Consider the following 17,196-nt stretch of genomic DNA (forward strand, 5'->3'; position numbering starts at 1 on the left):
TTTTAGGGGTCAGCAATTATGGAAACATTTTTGCCTTTTAGCGTTGACCAAATATTCAGGGTCAAAACTATGATTGTCATAACTCCTCAACCAGTTCGCCTAGATGCACAAAAATAGTGGCTACACCTAGGTTTTTGGGATCAACATTTATTGAAACATTTTTGCCACCTTCTAGTAGCTGCGTTGACCAAATATCCAGGGTCAGAGGTCAATGATCTTATACAACATATGATGATCATAACTCCTCAACCACTTGGTCTAAAAGCACAAAAAATAGTGTATGAATTACTATGTCTATGTTAAATTAATATTATCTATTAAAATTGTATATTTAAATAATATAGTAATAGGCATAGTCTAGGCCTAAACCTATTGACTAGCCTATGTGTGTAGTGTATAAAATTATGAATAAAAAGTATGAATAAATGCAAATTGTGAAAGAATAAAGGAAGAAGGAAGAATAGGATAGAGATTTGGAACAGCTGAAATATTTTCCAAAAATATACAATATTAGTCAATATTCGGCATCGATTCCGATTGATGTCGAATTTTTTTACACTACACACATACTTTAAAGACAGTTTAAAGTCTGGTACGCGTTCGAACCGCGGCTTTGGTGTGAGGAGGGTCATCAAAGCCAGTGGGAGTATGCCCAACAATTGCTCTACATTCCTGAGATGTGATGACAACAAATCAGAGTGTTTCCATTAATTGTAAACAAAGTAGTTGAGAACATTGACACAAACCACGGATTGTTTGTAGAGTCTCTGGGAGACGGAGTTGTAACAAACCAGTATGTAGATCTGCAACCATTGCTATGTATGGAAGAGGCAGATCAACGTATGTTTGTTCATGTTAAACATGCTGCTGAAAATTGTCCACGCATTCTTGTCAAGACTGTAGACAGTGATGTTGCTGCTATTGAGTTGTCAGCTTTCCACAGAATACCTGCATGGCATCCAGGAGCTTTGGCTCGAGAGGAAGCTCTTAAAGTACATTCCAATACACACGATTGCTACTTCTCTGGGACCACAGATATCAACCGCTCACAATTGTCCTTTCACTACTTTAGCGGTTGTGATACAACTTCATCTGTTCAAGGTAAGGTAAACCATCATTTAACGAAACTTGGAAAAAGATGCCATGTATGACTCCAGTATTCTAGAGAATCTGTAGGAGATGTTAGTGAAACAGACACTAGAACAGTTGGTTGTTGCTATGTACTGCGGCACATTTGATGGTAAGAAGGTAAATGATGCAAGGTGATACCTATTTACAACTGGGGAAAGGCAGTAGAGAATACCCCCCAACATCAGCTGCATTAAAGAAACATGTCAAACGATCTGTACTACAATCCAGGAAGTGGTAAAACTGTCTAGATGCCATCAGAGTTGAACAGGACCCAGTTAATTGGGAATGGATGAAGGACGACAACAAATTTACTCCAGTTTGGAGCTCTCTGCCGAACTTTTAAATGTCACCAAGGTGTTAATTCGTTGTGGACACACAAACCAGTGGCGGATCCAAAGGGGTTCAGGGGGTTCTGACGAACCCCCCTCTGAGAAGAAACGTAACAAAATACTACTGGGTCCTGGCTTACAAAATTCATGCTAACTAGATGCGGATCCAAACCTTCGCCCACTTCGCCCAGGCGAAGGTCATGGTGAGAAATCAAAATAAAATGTTGACATTTTTTCCAACAATCATACTTACTTTCCTTGACACTTATTTTGAACATTACCATTAAGAAAATGTTTAAATCCACGCTCCTATACCTTACACTTTTACACTGATTGTACTGTAGGCCCTACCAGAGAGAGGTACATTCCCAATACATTATGGTCTTCCACTTCTAGCGCATGATATATGCATAGCAAACGTTATGTAACAACTAATAATACTCAGGTCCAGTCTTGGCGTAGGTATGGGCAGTGCAGTATTGGGGGCTCGTTTAATAGGTCTAATCTGGTCTAATGATCTAAAATATAACTTTAAAAAATCCTATTTAAACTTTAAAAGGACCCTTCAATAATATTAGGTTTTAGAGGCTATAATATTGATTATATTCATTACAATTTACCTATTACCAATTTCCCACACGCTGCAAGTAAAAAACCCCCAACAAAACAAGCCCTTACATACGATGCACCAATGTACTTTTTGAAATCACATTTCTAAAGCAATAAAATATCGTCACGCACATTTGTGTTTGTGGTATTTTAAAGTTGGTTCAACTATTATTGTGTACGTTTTTAAACAATTCAGATCATCATAATTCATGAATACATTTAGATTCACTTCACTGCAAGTAGGTTGATGACTGTTGTATTATTGAATGGTAATTGTTATTATCGTGATGGAATAGACAATACCTGGATTTCCGTCAGGAGAATCAGTTAGGGGGCCTATATGTATTTTGTCCAACCTGTGTAAATATGTATTGAATAGGCCTACTCAGTGCGTGATGCACTAATATACTTTTTGAAATCACATTTCTAAAGCAATAAAATATCGTCACGCACATTTGTATTTGTGGTATTTTAAAGTTGGTTCAGCTATTATTGTGTACGATTTTAAACACTTCAGATCATCATAACTTCATAAATATATTTTAGATTCACTTCACTGCAAGTAGGTCGAGATGACTGTTCTATTATTAAATGGTAATTGTTATTATCGTGATGGAATAAACAATACCTGGATTTGCGTCAGGAGAATCAATTAGGGGGGACTATATGTGTAATTTTGCCCAACTTGTCGTGAAAATGTATTGAATAATCAGTGCGTGTGAAAGTTGTTCTGTGGGACTCGAACACAGTTCTCCAGTTCCAGATCACTAGTCTGGCATCATACCTCTAGACCACCGAGCTTGCACCTGATGGCCAGGGCTGAATTCGAGCCCAAGTAGTGGCGAGTACCATTTTTACAAGTGTTTTTAGACGCACTAAGTAGGCCTATTCAGTAGGCCTACATTTCACGACGGGTTGGACAAAATTCCACCTATACATGTTCTATTGATGTTATCAATATTATAATATATCATAGATTCATGAAATGCCTAATAGGCCCTAAACGATAACATATAGGCTTATATAACTTGACCATAGTTTGTTCTCAATATTCTTGGAATCTTTTAAACAAAATACTTTTTTAGATATTTCTGAAATGCTGTAGGCCTATCTGTTTTAAAATATCTCAGAATGTATGAGCATTAAGAGTTTCGATTGAGTAGACCCCACTAAAGGCTCAGTGTCTCTAGGTCCGATCAGGTGCATTTTTACCAATTTTACCTAGGGCCCGGCAGTTATCTATGCCATAATTACCAACCGTCACGCATCGTGCGGGACAGTCCCGCGTTAAGTTTCAAAGTGATTTTGGATGAAACAGGCATTTTGCAGTTATCTATGCCATAGTTACCAACCGTCATATGGTAACCCCATAAATATTTAGTCAACGCATCTACTAGAAGGCGGTTAAAGGATTTTATGACCCGAAACATGCTATATAAAAGCTATTCTGACCTTTGACCCTGAATATTTGGTCAACGCAGCTAGTATAAGGCGTCAAAAATTTCCCATAATTGTTGTCCCGAAAAATCTCGGTGTAGACACCATTTTTGTGCTTTTAGAGCAAGTAGTTGAAGAGTTCTGACCTGGAACATGCTGCATACAGGTAATTGACCTTTGACCCTGAATATTTTGTAAACGCAACTATAAAAGGGTGGCAAAATTTGTTCATGACTTTTCAAGTATAGGCCTACAAGAATATGCAAACAGTCCTTTTATTAGAGTTTGTTTAAGGTTAAATAGGATTTTTGTCACATTTAGCCTGTACTAATACCAATATTTTGCGAATCTTGAGATTTTTTATACCCAATCTAGGGAATTTTCATTTTCCCAGTGGTCACGCTGCACTAGACACTTAAAATTACGGACGAACTTCGAACTAAGGCGTGCAGACCGGTTTAACGCAGCTCAACTTCTTCACACAAGAGGAAGAATAAATTAGGCCAAATGCCATTTGTGGGAGTTGGCGCAAGCTCATAGGCCTAATTATGTGCAATATATTGTTAAACGGCATTTGGCAATCGTGGACCGCACGCAAAATATCTATCGTGTTTGAGAACATTTGGCACGAATCTCCTGTGCGTATGAAAGCATCTCCTTACAGCGGCTACAGCCGTGCATACTACGCATGTTTTTTACGTTAAATTGCCGCCTTTACCTGAAAATTGTTTATTCTATACTGCACACGGGACACCAACGACTTAAACGTCTCATCCGAAGAACGGGACGCTATTTAAACTTGCATTTCAGTCCTCCAGCTAAAACATAAGGAGAGCAGCAATGGATATTCAACCGGGAAGCAAGAGATCTTCACGGTTCAGCGCACACACAGTGGCTGCCACTGACTGAGCTAAGCTGCTCACTAAGGGCCCCGATGGGGTGGGCGGGGGGATGGGCGAGCAAAGCGAGCCTCACTTGGTTTGGGGCCACATGGGGGTCCAGGGGGCGAAGCTCCTGGAAGCTACGGATATTTGACGAATTTTGGTAATTTTTTTTATTAGTTATTTGATAGGCATCAAGCTATTGTAATGACTTCATTATGTTTTTTAATGTCGAAATTCCACTTTTTTAAAATTAAAACAACGAGAAACAAAGAGTATGCAATGTAACCAACTAACTTATTAATTTTTACATACATATTTTACATTTTATATTATTTAAAAAAAAAAACACCGTATAACATCACAATACTATCCTCCCATCATGGCGAAATCCAGGTTTTGATTGTGAATTATTAACAACAAAATTACGAATAAGAATAATGTCTTACTGTAAGTTGTAAGGCCACCAATTTGTGACAATGTTATACTACGATGAATTAAGAAAACACAATGTCACCGGGAACGTCACAGTAAAAGCTTTTAATTCAAAGTAAAGTTATACATTTTGGAAATTTTGCCTGAAATTTGTAAACCACGAGGATGCTCCCCGATCAAGATGTATTCCAAGCATCATGAGGTTTTGTCTTAGTAGAACGTAAACCATTTTTCATAAGTCCCATTGAACAGGCAGATCCAGAATTTTTCAAACTGGGGGAGGGGCATTTGCATTTTTTTTTATTTCAATACATAACATTAATATGCACTGACATTTAAAAAAAAAATAGTGTCAACAAAACGCTGTTTTGACACTTGACACTGTTCTGCTGACTTACGTTCCAATAGATGTTTGAACCGTAATTAATTTATTGTGAAGAAAATCTGGTGTATCATGGGCTTAATTCAATGTGAAAAGTAATATATACGGTAGTCGGATAACTTACAATAAAACGGCACGTGAATTTGTTATATTATTATTATTATTATTATTATTATTATTAGTATTGTTGTTGTTGTTGTTATTGTGATGAAAAGTTAACACAAACGGTACACAAAAAGGTCAATGAAGGCGATATGGTTGCTAAACGAACAGACATGAAAAAATATTTTTTTAATTCCCCGACGGAATGCATTCGTCTTCCCCGACAGGGGTGGGGAGGACTAGGCTTCCCCGAAGAGGGACCAATAGCCTCCCAGCCCCCTCTGGCGCCACTATGCGAATTTATTCGCGGGACTCGAAGGCGTCGGTTAGGTTCCTGAGCTTTGATTGGTTGCGCACTTTTTTCGCTTCGCAAAAGGTAGAGACAGTTCGAACTACCGATTTCGCTGAAGCGGAAACGCCGATAGAAATGCGAATGCGCATGCGCATGAACCGACGCTTTCGACTCGGAAGTGGAAAACAGGCTTAACAACACTCACATTCAGCCCTCCAGTTGCAACACAAGAAGCAGCAGATAAACCTAATAACCAGTGACCAAAGATCTGAAAGGATTCAGTGCAAACAGTTGCTACCACCAGCCTAGCCGAATGAGCTACACTGTCTAATTTGTTCATATCGCTTATAGCTTAGCGTGAAAAAGCCTTTGGAATATCTTTGTGTGGGCGTTCTGTTTGTGGACTTCCATTCTTTTGTTACACTAAATGATAATAAAGTTACACTTATCAGGCGATAGCACACAATAATAATAATAATAATAATAATAATAATAATAATAATAATAATAATAATAATTATTATTATTATTATTATTATTATTATTATTATTATTATTATAATAATATTTCTGTGATAATAATCACATAATGATAATACTTTTTTGTACTTTACACAAAAGTAAACAATATGTTATAAATAATGTAAAGTGACCCACAATATCACAAGAACATGCAGCGTAAATTATAATGGTTGTGGTAGTAATTCTAAGCAATGTTAATTACTATTGACCTTTCAACTAAGCACCACCCCTTGGATATTGTTGCTAAGGTCCTACAAACAATAACGTAAATAATACGTAAGCACGTCTGTTTGTAGGACACGCTCGCATTTCTAGCCCTTTTCTGATTGGTTAGTTGTTAAGTTTGATTGACACTCATGAAAAATCTATTAAAATGATACCTTCTATCATAAGATTTGACTCAATATCATTTTACAGATGAAAGTTTCAGCTGATTGTTCTACGTTTCTTTACGAAGAGTCAGGTATTATGTCGTCTTAATTATTTTACTTTAGTCATTATTATCATTATTATTTTAATTATTACTATGACTATTATTATCAATTGATTCATTGTTTTGTTTTCAAGGAATGTTCTTTAACTGTTTCTATTTTTACTCATTTTAGTGTAGACAAAATAATTATTTGTAACGTTGTGACAATAAAGTTATCGCACCGTGTGAGATCATCATCATCATCATCATCATCATCATCATCATCATCATCATCATTATCATCATTTTCATCAACATTATCATCATCATCATTATTATCATTATTATTACTATTATTATTATTATTATTATTATTATTATTATTATTGTTGTTGTTGTTGCTATTATTAGACCTATTATGATGATTATTATAATATTATTATTTTTATTATTAATAATAATAATATTATTATTATTATTATTATTATTATTATTATTATTATTATTTTTATTATTAATATTATTATTATTATTTAGCAATTTTATTAAATTTAAGGTGCGGCGGCTTGGATAACATCCGTTTCAAATGGTCTTCGTGACATCAGTATCAGTAATAGTGATCACCTTGTTATTAACGGATCCATCGCGGTTTCTAGCATTACTGGTCAGTCCTCCAGCTTTCTTCACATTGCCTCAGACACAACTGTGGACTTAAACATTCCTGGCACGTCTACATCTCTTAGCTGCACAGCCTATGTGTATGAGGGTGCAACTCTCAATCTTGCAGACGGGGACTATACTATTGCTAGAACATTGTATGTTGCCGGTACGCTTATGACAACGTCGAATACTGGGATGGTAGTTGGAGGTAATACAGGTATTGCCGTCCAGATGTTCGTCCCAACAGATGCAGAATACAATTCGACTCTTTCTCTGCAGTCATTGACAATACAGTCTGGTGCGTCTGTGTTATTAGACCAATCGAATTCCTCTGGATCTTGCGGCTACGCTTTGAATTTAACAAATTCCAGAAGAGACCTACTAATGGAAGGTAACTCGAAGCTTCGGGTCGGCTGCAGTGTCAATATCGAGGCAAGATCTGTGACATTAGTCAATACTATTTTCAATACAGATGTTGTTTCGCGAGATTTATTACATACTACATCCACAATCAATGCGCAATCGTTATATATCAATGGCGACACCGATTTAGGCTTGGTTAGCATTTATAACATTGATAACTTTACTGTTGCTACTGATCAAACACTTAAGCTTACATCGAGAGACGTCAGACTTCTGAACGCTGCAGTTACCATCAACGGTCATATGGTATCTAGAAACTCAATGGATATAGCATGTTCTACATTTACAGTTAATAATGGCGGTTCGGTCACCTGGTTGGGTTCTGGAGAATTAGTCCTATCGTGCACGAATGTTTACATCAACGGACAATTCAATCCAAGCGAGTCATTTCAGAACGGCCCTGGCTACACAACATTCATTGTAGGAGAATATGGATACTTGCGCTCTGTGAATTTCATTGGAGAATTTATCACTGATGAACTAGAAATTTACGGAGATCTGATAATTACCCATTCACTGAATTTCATTGGTCAAAACAGTACTTTAATGCAGTCGGTAATTATCGGCGCCAATGGCCGACTTCTGCTAGATGACGCAGATCAATCAATTGAGCGCCAATGGAAAAAGGATACAATGGCATCAAAAATATTGGCTGACGATGTTATAATTAATGGACTTCTTCGTGCTGGACGACTTGACGTTGGGGTTGGTTGGAAAAATATTCATGTTGAAGGTTCTTTCATCTTCCAACCAAACAATACATACAGATTTGATGATGTTGTAATAAATGGAATATTCGATAGTCTTACACACATTGATCTGGTTGGCAGGACTCAGTCGTATATTCAGTCATTCAACACAGGTGTAGGATCTGAAGTCGTATTTGATAGTGGCAGATACTTCAACGACACTTCTAGTCCTGCCATTTCAAGAGTTGCTATTAGGTCTTTTAACATCAGCGGTATTCTTAATGCCCAAGAGCTGAGCTTTGAAGCAGCTTTTGAGTATTTTTCAGTTAATCAAGCAGGTGTATTTACAACGCTGGTTGTTAGTGAGTATTTTCTTTTTGTTTCAGGGCAACATTCGGCCCTTACATCATGCATAATAAGATATAATTTAAAAAGTTTACTAATAAACAGTATAGATATTGGTACAGTGGCTAATTCCTGGGCGGGCAGCCGGACCGGGTCCCCTTAAATTTTTCAAAAATGTAAAAAGAAATTGAGAAAAAAAAAGAAAATTCTACGCATATGTTGAGTCTAAGAGTGCCATTTCCGATTATGTAGGTGGGGCTGAGGTAACAAGACCCATCTGTGAAAGTCCCTCTCTGGGCCCCCTCTATTTGAAATTCTGTGCTTACGTAGATGATTGTAAATTAATAACAATAACCTGTTCTTTTATAGCCTATATACTCTTTGATAAATATTTACTTAATTGATACCATTATTATATATTTTAGAATGTTTTACATTTTCATTGGTTACTGTTTCNATATCTGTCTCTTATACACATCTAGATGTGTATAAGAGACAGTATATATATATATATATATATACTTGTACTCATAGGTTCATTACGGGTAAATACGTTCAGTGTTGATGGTGAACTGCACATAGCTAACCCACTTAAACTGTCGGGCCCAACTAACGCCAGCCAAGTGAACTCATTCAATATTGGAAGCCTTGGTAAAGTGTACCTAGATGAATATGGATATGCAACAGGACGACTGTCCGGTGTTTCGACTATCGGCATAGAGCATGCCACTGTTGATGGAATATTCCTGGTAGGGAATTTGGACAATCTTCTTCTTCCAGACGGATGGAATACGTTAACTGTTGGTATGAACGCGCACATGGAGTTCGTTTTATCCAATACATTCATATGTCATGAATTTACAACAGAAACAGGATCGACAGTACAAGTTGATAGTCTTAACGCTTTTGGTGAGTAAAGACGTTTTATTGCCGTATTTGGTAGTCCCATAGTCAACTAAAACTGCACTTTCAAACATTCTGGCACGGATCCAGGAAGTTTTGCCGAAAAAAGGGGAACAGAATTTGGACTGCTGCCCCTTTCGCCATTCTTTGGCATGTATGTAGCTTCTGTCTAGTTGTTTCCAATTTCTAATTTTGTATCGTTACTTTCTTTCGATCTGCCACAATCTCTTTTCCATTACTCATTTCTGTTGTGGCTAGTTCCTCAATATGTTCTTTTCTGATTATGTGCCCAACTAAACAACATTTTATCTATTTTTTTTTTATGAGTAGTTTGTTAATTGATTCTAATACATCTTTTTTCTTTCTGCATATCTAACTTCTTTTTCGTTTTCTAGACTTTAAAAGTCCAAAATTGGTCATCTTGTACCCCAAACATTTTTTTTAAAGTTCCACTCTATTTACAATAATAGGCCTACTGCATTTTAGAAACACATGGTTTAGAGATAGAGGTTGGCTGGGAGTCATTGTTTCTGAGGAACAATTGCCATCTCTCATTATCCATTACAAACGAGTTTGTACTAATAACAACACAAGGCCAAAAAAATAAATTGTTTGTTTGCTCTTCTTTAAAAAAAAATGATAAATAGGGGCGGGCGGAAAAAGTTTTTTTTAATTTATTTTTTTTAAACTCATCAGATGGAATAAAAATAACCCACAGAGGCCTAGAATGGCAATATCTTACATCAGACAACAACTTTAGACTAAGTTGTAGGGCATCTGGCAAACAATAAAAATAAATTCACTCACATTTTTTTTATTTGTAAAGAAAAAAGCTAAAAAAAGAAACTTTTTTTTATTTTATTTTTTTTTTTTGGGTGGAAGAGGGCAAACAAATCATTTTTTGGCCCAATCAGGAAGACAAACACAAATAGATACTATTCTCAATTTGGTAAGCATTTTGTTATCCAAGTGACCTGATACTTGATTTACCTATCCTGTTTTGTGTGCTCAAATAAAGGAACAATGATGTAAAGATCGTATCGAGCCTACCTACTAAATTGCCATACCAATTGTTTGTAAAAGTGCCACTGGCAGGAACTAAACCCGTGGGTTTTCTCTTTCGAGGTGAGTGTGACACTATAAGATCACGGAGGCACGTGTATGTCACAAATACAACCCAACCAAGACACTTCAAAAACATTTATACAACTGATATACGCCCTCACAAATTGGAGCTTGGTAGATTAAGTTAGATTATTTGAGCACGTTTTACCATTATTTGATTGTATGTACCACAGTTCAACATTAGTTAACACTTCCAAATAATACTGCATTTGGAAATTTATTTTCAAATGCTATGAATATATACGTTTCTGTTTAAATATGTACCGGTACCTGTTTAAATCCAATCGTCGCTGTCGCCGGTAAATGACACAAACTCGAAAACCATGGCATGTTTTTTTTAAATATTTTCTGTCTTCGATACACTATGTGGACTATGCATATCGAAATCTACCTTTTCACTATTTTATTAGTCTTTAAAAAGGACACAAAATTCACTGTGAATTCTAAGACGATTGCAAGTGGTGTGATCAGCTAGGAAGGGTCTAACTAGCTGAATTCTAGATTTATTTTTTCTATATCTCAAAAGCGAATTCGTATGTTTGTGAAGGGGTAATTGAGCTCGTTTTCTTTCAAAACGTTTGTGTTTCTTAGTGGTGTCGGTAATAAAATGTAGTCATCTATTGTCGTTTGTTTAGTTATATTGAGATTTATTGTAAGACCAATGATTTCTAGATTATAATTTACGATAAACGAGTAGACGATCTTCAGAGTTACACACTTTCAAAATTGTCCGTCCAACAAGGTTTCTTCTTACTTAGGATTTTTTTTATATTCTGTATCCAAATTGTTACCGTGAGTAGGCTATTAAGTTGTTTGTTGTTGTCAGGAGAAATCCTTAAGTTTGTCAGTTATAAAGACATGATCTAGCTACAGTAGGTATTAGGAGCCCTATTTCACTGTGAAGTATATTATTATCTGTTTGTTAATTTTCTCTTTTATAGCTACGTTGAGGGTTAATGAACTTGAGGTAAATGGTAAACTTAATATAACAGACGCAGTTCTGATGTCTGGAACGTCACCCACCGACCGCATATCGTCGTTTACTATCGGCAATACTGGCAACATGTTCGTAGACGATAGAGGACGTATTTCTGGATCTTGGACGAATGTATCAACCATTGGCGTACGCAATGCGAATATCAATGGCCGATTTAGTGTGGGGCTGTTTGATAACCTTCTTTTTTCAAGTGGTTGGGAGTCATTGTCTTTAAGGGACAATGGTCACTTCTCATTAACCCTTACAAACGAATTTATCTGTACTACCATAACAACACAATCAGGAACACAAGTGCAAATAGATAGTATTCTAAATTTTGGTAAGTCATTTATCAAATCATAAACATATGACCTGTAAGTGACTGTCCGTATCATACATTGTATACATTTTAATATCTATCGATCCATATATATAATTATAATCGTAATTGTATGAAAAAAGGTGTTTCTTGTGGGATTTAAACCTACAACCTCCCGCTGTCAGGGCGAGTGTCATATCCATTACACCACGGAGACATATAGGATAAACGTGCAAACATTTATTTAATTTAAACGTGCAGATTTAACCCCCAGACTCTTGATTAGGTTTGCTGCTGAGCACCATAAACACAATATACTGTGTCGGGAGATCATAACACATTTAAAATCGTATTTTTAAATTTTTAAAGGATACTACTAGCTGTTCAAATTTGAGCAAATTATATTATCGTTTCTGGGTATAACAACCAAAGAATGGGATGTCCAACATCTTTCCACTTCGTCGACCATAAACCTGTGACTCCAGTGCAGCAAATTTTGATTATCAAAAGCCTTTTTATTTTTTATTTGACCTTTGCCCATTTTCGATTGTCTTGTAGTAGTCTGATAATGCTAGCAATGTTAATGTTTAAAATATAACTTCACTAATTTTTGAAAAATAAATCGTGAATGTTTAATAATGCTGCCTTTGTACCAATTTACTTCAAGAGATGTTTAAAGGTAAATTGACCAACATTATCTTGAAATCCCCATTTGTTGTTTTTGGTAAGTAACTGATTTTTAACCAATCTTATTTTACAGAGGTGTTTCGAGTTGATACCATTACAATTAATGGTATATTAAGTGTTAATGACGCAGTATTAATGACTGACAGATCTGGTAATAACGTCAATGCATTCACAATTGGCAGTACTGGACATGTTTACATTGATGAAAGAGGTAGAATGAACGGTAAATGGACAAATATCTCAACCATTGGTGTGGACACAGCAAATATTAATGGACGCTGGAGCATTGGTCTCCTTAACAACCTTCTCGTCAACACTGGATGGATTGACTTTACTTTGGCTGCAAATGGACACATGACGTTTACTCTGGTGGATGATTTAATATGCAGCACAGTCTTAACAACTGTTGGAACTGTAATGCAAATTAGATCAACGAAAGGATTTGGTACGTCTCTATTTGTGTTTTTAGTTAAATAGACTTAACTTTAAACCTAATAATGTAATTATAGCATGTCGCAATCAGCAAACCACCAGTTTTATGATGCTGTTTGTTTATTTGTTCCTTGAGTTTCTCCCTCTTATTACACATTTGTATGAAATCACAATAACAAATATATAATTTATTAAGTAAATATGCATATATATAAACAAAAGGTTCAAATTATCTAAGACAATCAAACGTTATAAGAATATATTTATATATATATATATATATTATATACATATGATTTTATAAAATTCAAGAACAAACATCAGAGAAAATCTCATTATATTTTCAGTTACTATGAAAATAAACAACATGGAAATCAACGGATACATGACTGTAAACGATGCAATATTATTACGCGGGAAAACAGATCTTGTTGTTCATACATTCGCCATTGGTTCCCAGGGTGTTTTCAAAATAGATGAGAATGGAAGGATAAGTAACAACTGGACAGACACATCCACTATTGGACTTGATGCTGCGACTATAGATGGTCAGTTTTTGGCTGGAAGAATGACGAATCAAATACAAGTGAATGAACATGTAACTGAGGGATGGAAATATTTGAACATGTCTGAAAATGGCCTTTTCAAATTTGAGTCTGTAAATGATTTCCTCTGTGATCGTATTATCATCCTGAACAATGCAGTATTCCAAACGTCAAATATATTAGTTATTCGCGGGTTTACCTTGAGTAGAGTGCAACTTTTTAAAATTGGAACTGGTGGTGAGGTCCATCTGGATACAGATGCTGGTGGATGGCAGATTTGGCGTGACAGTTTTTCTGAGCTCCACGCTGATGACGTAGTTGTCGATGGTACATTTTTACCAGGTGGTCTTGACGTCGGTATTGGTTGGTTAACTCTACAAATGTCTTCTACAGGTTCCTTTAAGTTTCAGCTCTATGATCCATCAGAACTACATTTGGATAATGCTGACATTTCTGGTGAAGTCAGGATATTAAATCCTGTCGTCATCCACGGAAGAAACGCATCGTTTACTAATGCCTTCCACATTCGCTCTGGTGGTTCACTTTATTTGGACGCTGGCAACTACGTAAGCACGTTTCTAACAAATTTGACTTTTTCCACATTTTTAATCGACGATTTGAGAATTTCGGGGATTTGTGAAGCACAGGAACTCTCGTTAACTGCCTACACAGTGGATGTAAGCGGATCCTTTTCATTCGATGCTAGTACGGTGGTAACCATCGATAGCCTTGCTGTTACAGCCACAGGAATTGTTAATGTTTTCCATCAAGCTGAATTTGTAGGCCGGTCAGCAAATAACACCGATTCTATCACAGTCTCCGGAACGATGAAATTAGATTCACTTTTGGAGGATCACACCACACGAGCATGGTCGAGTACTAATGGTTCTACCTTCAATCTTAATTACCTTACTGTTAACGGTAACCTATATGGTGGTTTACTTAAGGCTGGCGTCGGATGGGAGGACCTAACAGTTGGTGGTGGAGGAACATTTAAATTTGAGCCAAAAAATCTTTATTACGTAGATACTGTGACTATAAACGGCCTAATGGAGACGTTCACACCAATGAACGTCAACGCCTCATTAATTGGCACAAGTTTAGTGGTTTCTTCAACAGGAACAGTTGACTTGGATTTCAAGGGAACCCCAGTAGTAGGCGGTGGATGTGAAGACTCGATTATTTTGGTTACAAGCGTTATTATCAATAAAAAACTTAAGGCAGGCTCCCTTCTGATAGAGTGTCAATCCCTTAGTGTTGGTGGTGGCGGTAGCATTGATGTTACAGGAGGCGGTCACGCAAGCGATGATGGCCCAGGTAATTGTTTTCATAATTCTTAAGTAATGTCGTGAGGTTATTATACCTTGTAAATGATTGCGGAATTAACATGACATACAAGAATTTATTATGTAGGCTATGTATATTAAATATATATTTATCATATACACTTACTTATTAGTGTTTATATTTTATTTATCGAGGTAGTAATCTCACGAATGCATTGATTGTTAGTCAATGAAAATTTTCTGTTTTAGGGAAAGGAGTGTCATATATATATGGCGCATCGGGTGCTAGTCATGGAGGACGTGGCGGTAGAGGGGGATACTCAAGCCATAGAACGATAGCAGGCAATCTTCCATATGGTAATATCTATGAAATATCTAGCTGGGGAAGTGGTGGAGGCTCTGGCTCAGGAAATGGAGGACGCGGAGGTGGAAGATTCCAAGCAAATATCACTCAAACGTTTACGTTAAATGGTAACATATACCTGAATGGAGAAAATGGAGTAAGTCTTATTTCTTCTTCGTCATAATCATCCTCATCATTATCAAGCCTAACATCGAACGTGTAACTAAATCTCACCTCAGGTAGCAACATTCGACAACTGATGTTGGGTATATTATTGATAATATAACATGTACTTTATAGGCTACTAATGCCGGAGGAGGAAGTGGAGGAGGATTTTGGGTGACATGCGATGGATTTTATGGATCAGGTAGAGTACACGGCATCGGCGGAGCAGGTAATAACAATGCAGGGGGCGGAGCTGGCGGAAGAATGTCGGTATTTTACAGATCTGGTAATTTCCACAGTAACCAAGCAATATTCAACGGTAATTTCAGCCAAAATTGTTATATAATAATAATAATTATTATTATTATTATTATTGTTATTATCGTCATCATCATTATTATTGTCATGTTTATTATAATTATTATCATTTTCTTCTCTTATGCACTTATCACTGGAATACAGCAACTTTTTTTAGATATTGTTATTAAAAGTATAGATAAATATTATATTTTCAACTGATAATTACTTATTAGAGATGTCTTTGAAAAATATACATAAGCAAAAACCAACATCGCACACAGATTCAGATTCTGTGAGCCAAATAAAATCGATGCTTTTAAAATTACTAAATAGTTACTAAACTGTAATAATTTTTCTGGAACAACATTATAAAATATAACTTATTTCAGGCGCGGATCCGCCTGTCAAGCCGAAAAATAAAAAAGAGGGAGAAAAATTTGAGTTAAAAAGAGGAAAGGGGAAAAGCGAGTGCACCATGGGTTCAGTGGCGATCCAGCAGCGGGTGAAAGGAGAGCACGATTGTTTACCGCTTATTTACACCAACCATGGTGGGGCGGAGGTGGGCGTGACAGGGTGAATTCATATTGTGCCCCCTCCCCCCCGTGCCGTCAGAAAATCTCTGGATCCGCCCCTGTGTGAACATAACTTGGAATAAGATAATGTATTTGGTTATATAATTGTGTGCTCGATAATATTGTCCCCCTAACATTACAATACTATAGTCTGGTTCTCACGAGAGCCCAGTATCTGCATCGGTGGCTAACCGTTAGTGCTAACCGTTAGCACCTGTGTGAGAACGCCCGATCGGTTAGTGCTAACCGTTAGCGGTATCGCTAACGGTTAGCAAGCGCTATCGGTTAGCACGTTGAGCGCGTTTCTATCATCAACCAATCACACGTACGCGTTTACAATTTCCAGTTTCTTATTGGCCAGTGATTCGATCATCATATTCTTGGAATCCGGATCGGGATCTTCTCGTATGGACGCACGGCAGCTAACGGTTAGCAGGATCCGGATCCTGCTAACCGTTAGCTGCCGTGTGAGAGCATAGCTTAGGCTATGTTCTCACACGGCATCTAACGGCAGCTGACGGTTAGCATCCGATAGCGCTTGCTAACCGTTAGCGTATCCGGATACCGCTAACGGTTAGCGCTAACCGATCGGGCGTTCTCACGCAGGTGCTAACGGTTAACGCTAACGGTTAGCTCCCGATCCGGATACTAGGGCTCTCATGAGAAAAACCAGTCTTTATAATTGTAATAGTAGCTAATTTGTTTGACAGGTGGAGGAGGAGCTGAAGCTGGAGGACCAGGTGTCATTTACCTAGAGGGCATTGAACCTGAAATCAAAAACTTGCGAATCGACAACAAATGCCAGTATCCACAGGTAAATATTAGTTAGCATCTGTAAGAGCGCAATAACGACCAATATAGCGACATGGATCTCTGAGCCAACAATTTTACATA

At 36.9% G+C, this 17,196-nt stretch overlaps 1 protein-coding gene across 1 annotated transcript in view; it reads left to right on the plus strand.

Annotated features, from left to right (window-relative positions):
- Positions 1-17,196, plus strand: part of LOC117122628 — a 136,909-nt gene that overhangs the window by 6,799 nt on the left and 112,914 nt on the right. The window contains exons 4-12 of the mRNA XM_033268293.1: positions 6,538-6,583; positions 7,089-8,666; positions 9,184-9,558; positions 11,619-11,993; positions 12,733-13,104; positions 13,439-14,953; positions 15,172-15,422; positions 15,566-15,749; positions 17,013-17,116. Coding sequence (XP_033124184.1) covers positions 6,538-6,583; positions 7,089-8,666; positions 9,184-9,558; positions 11,619-11,993; positions 12,733-13,104; positions 13,439-14,953; positions 15,172-15,422; positions 15,566-15,749; positions 17,013-17,116 — 4,800 coding nt within the window. The remainder of the gene's footprint in view (positions 1-6,537; positions 6,584-7,088; positions 8,667-9,183; positions 9,559-11,618; positions 11,994-12,732; positions 13,105-13,438; positions 14,954-15,171; positions 15,423-15,565; positions 15,750-17,012; positions 17,117-17,196) is intronic.

Source organism: Anneissia japonica, unplaced genomic scaffold (genome assembly GCF_011630105.1).
Source record: "Anneissia japonica isolate Jap-2015-1 unplaced genomic scaffold, ASM1163010v1 scaffold287945_len1679841_cov205, whole genome shotgun sequence".
In the NCBI taxonomy this organism is placed as follows: domain Eukaryota; kingdom Metazoa; phylum Echinodermata; class Crinoidea; order Comatulida; family Comatulidae; genus Anneissia; species Anneissia japonica.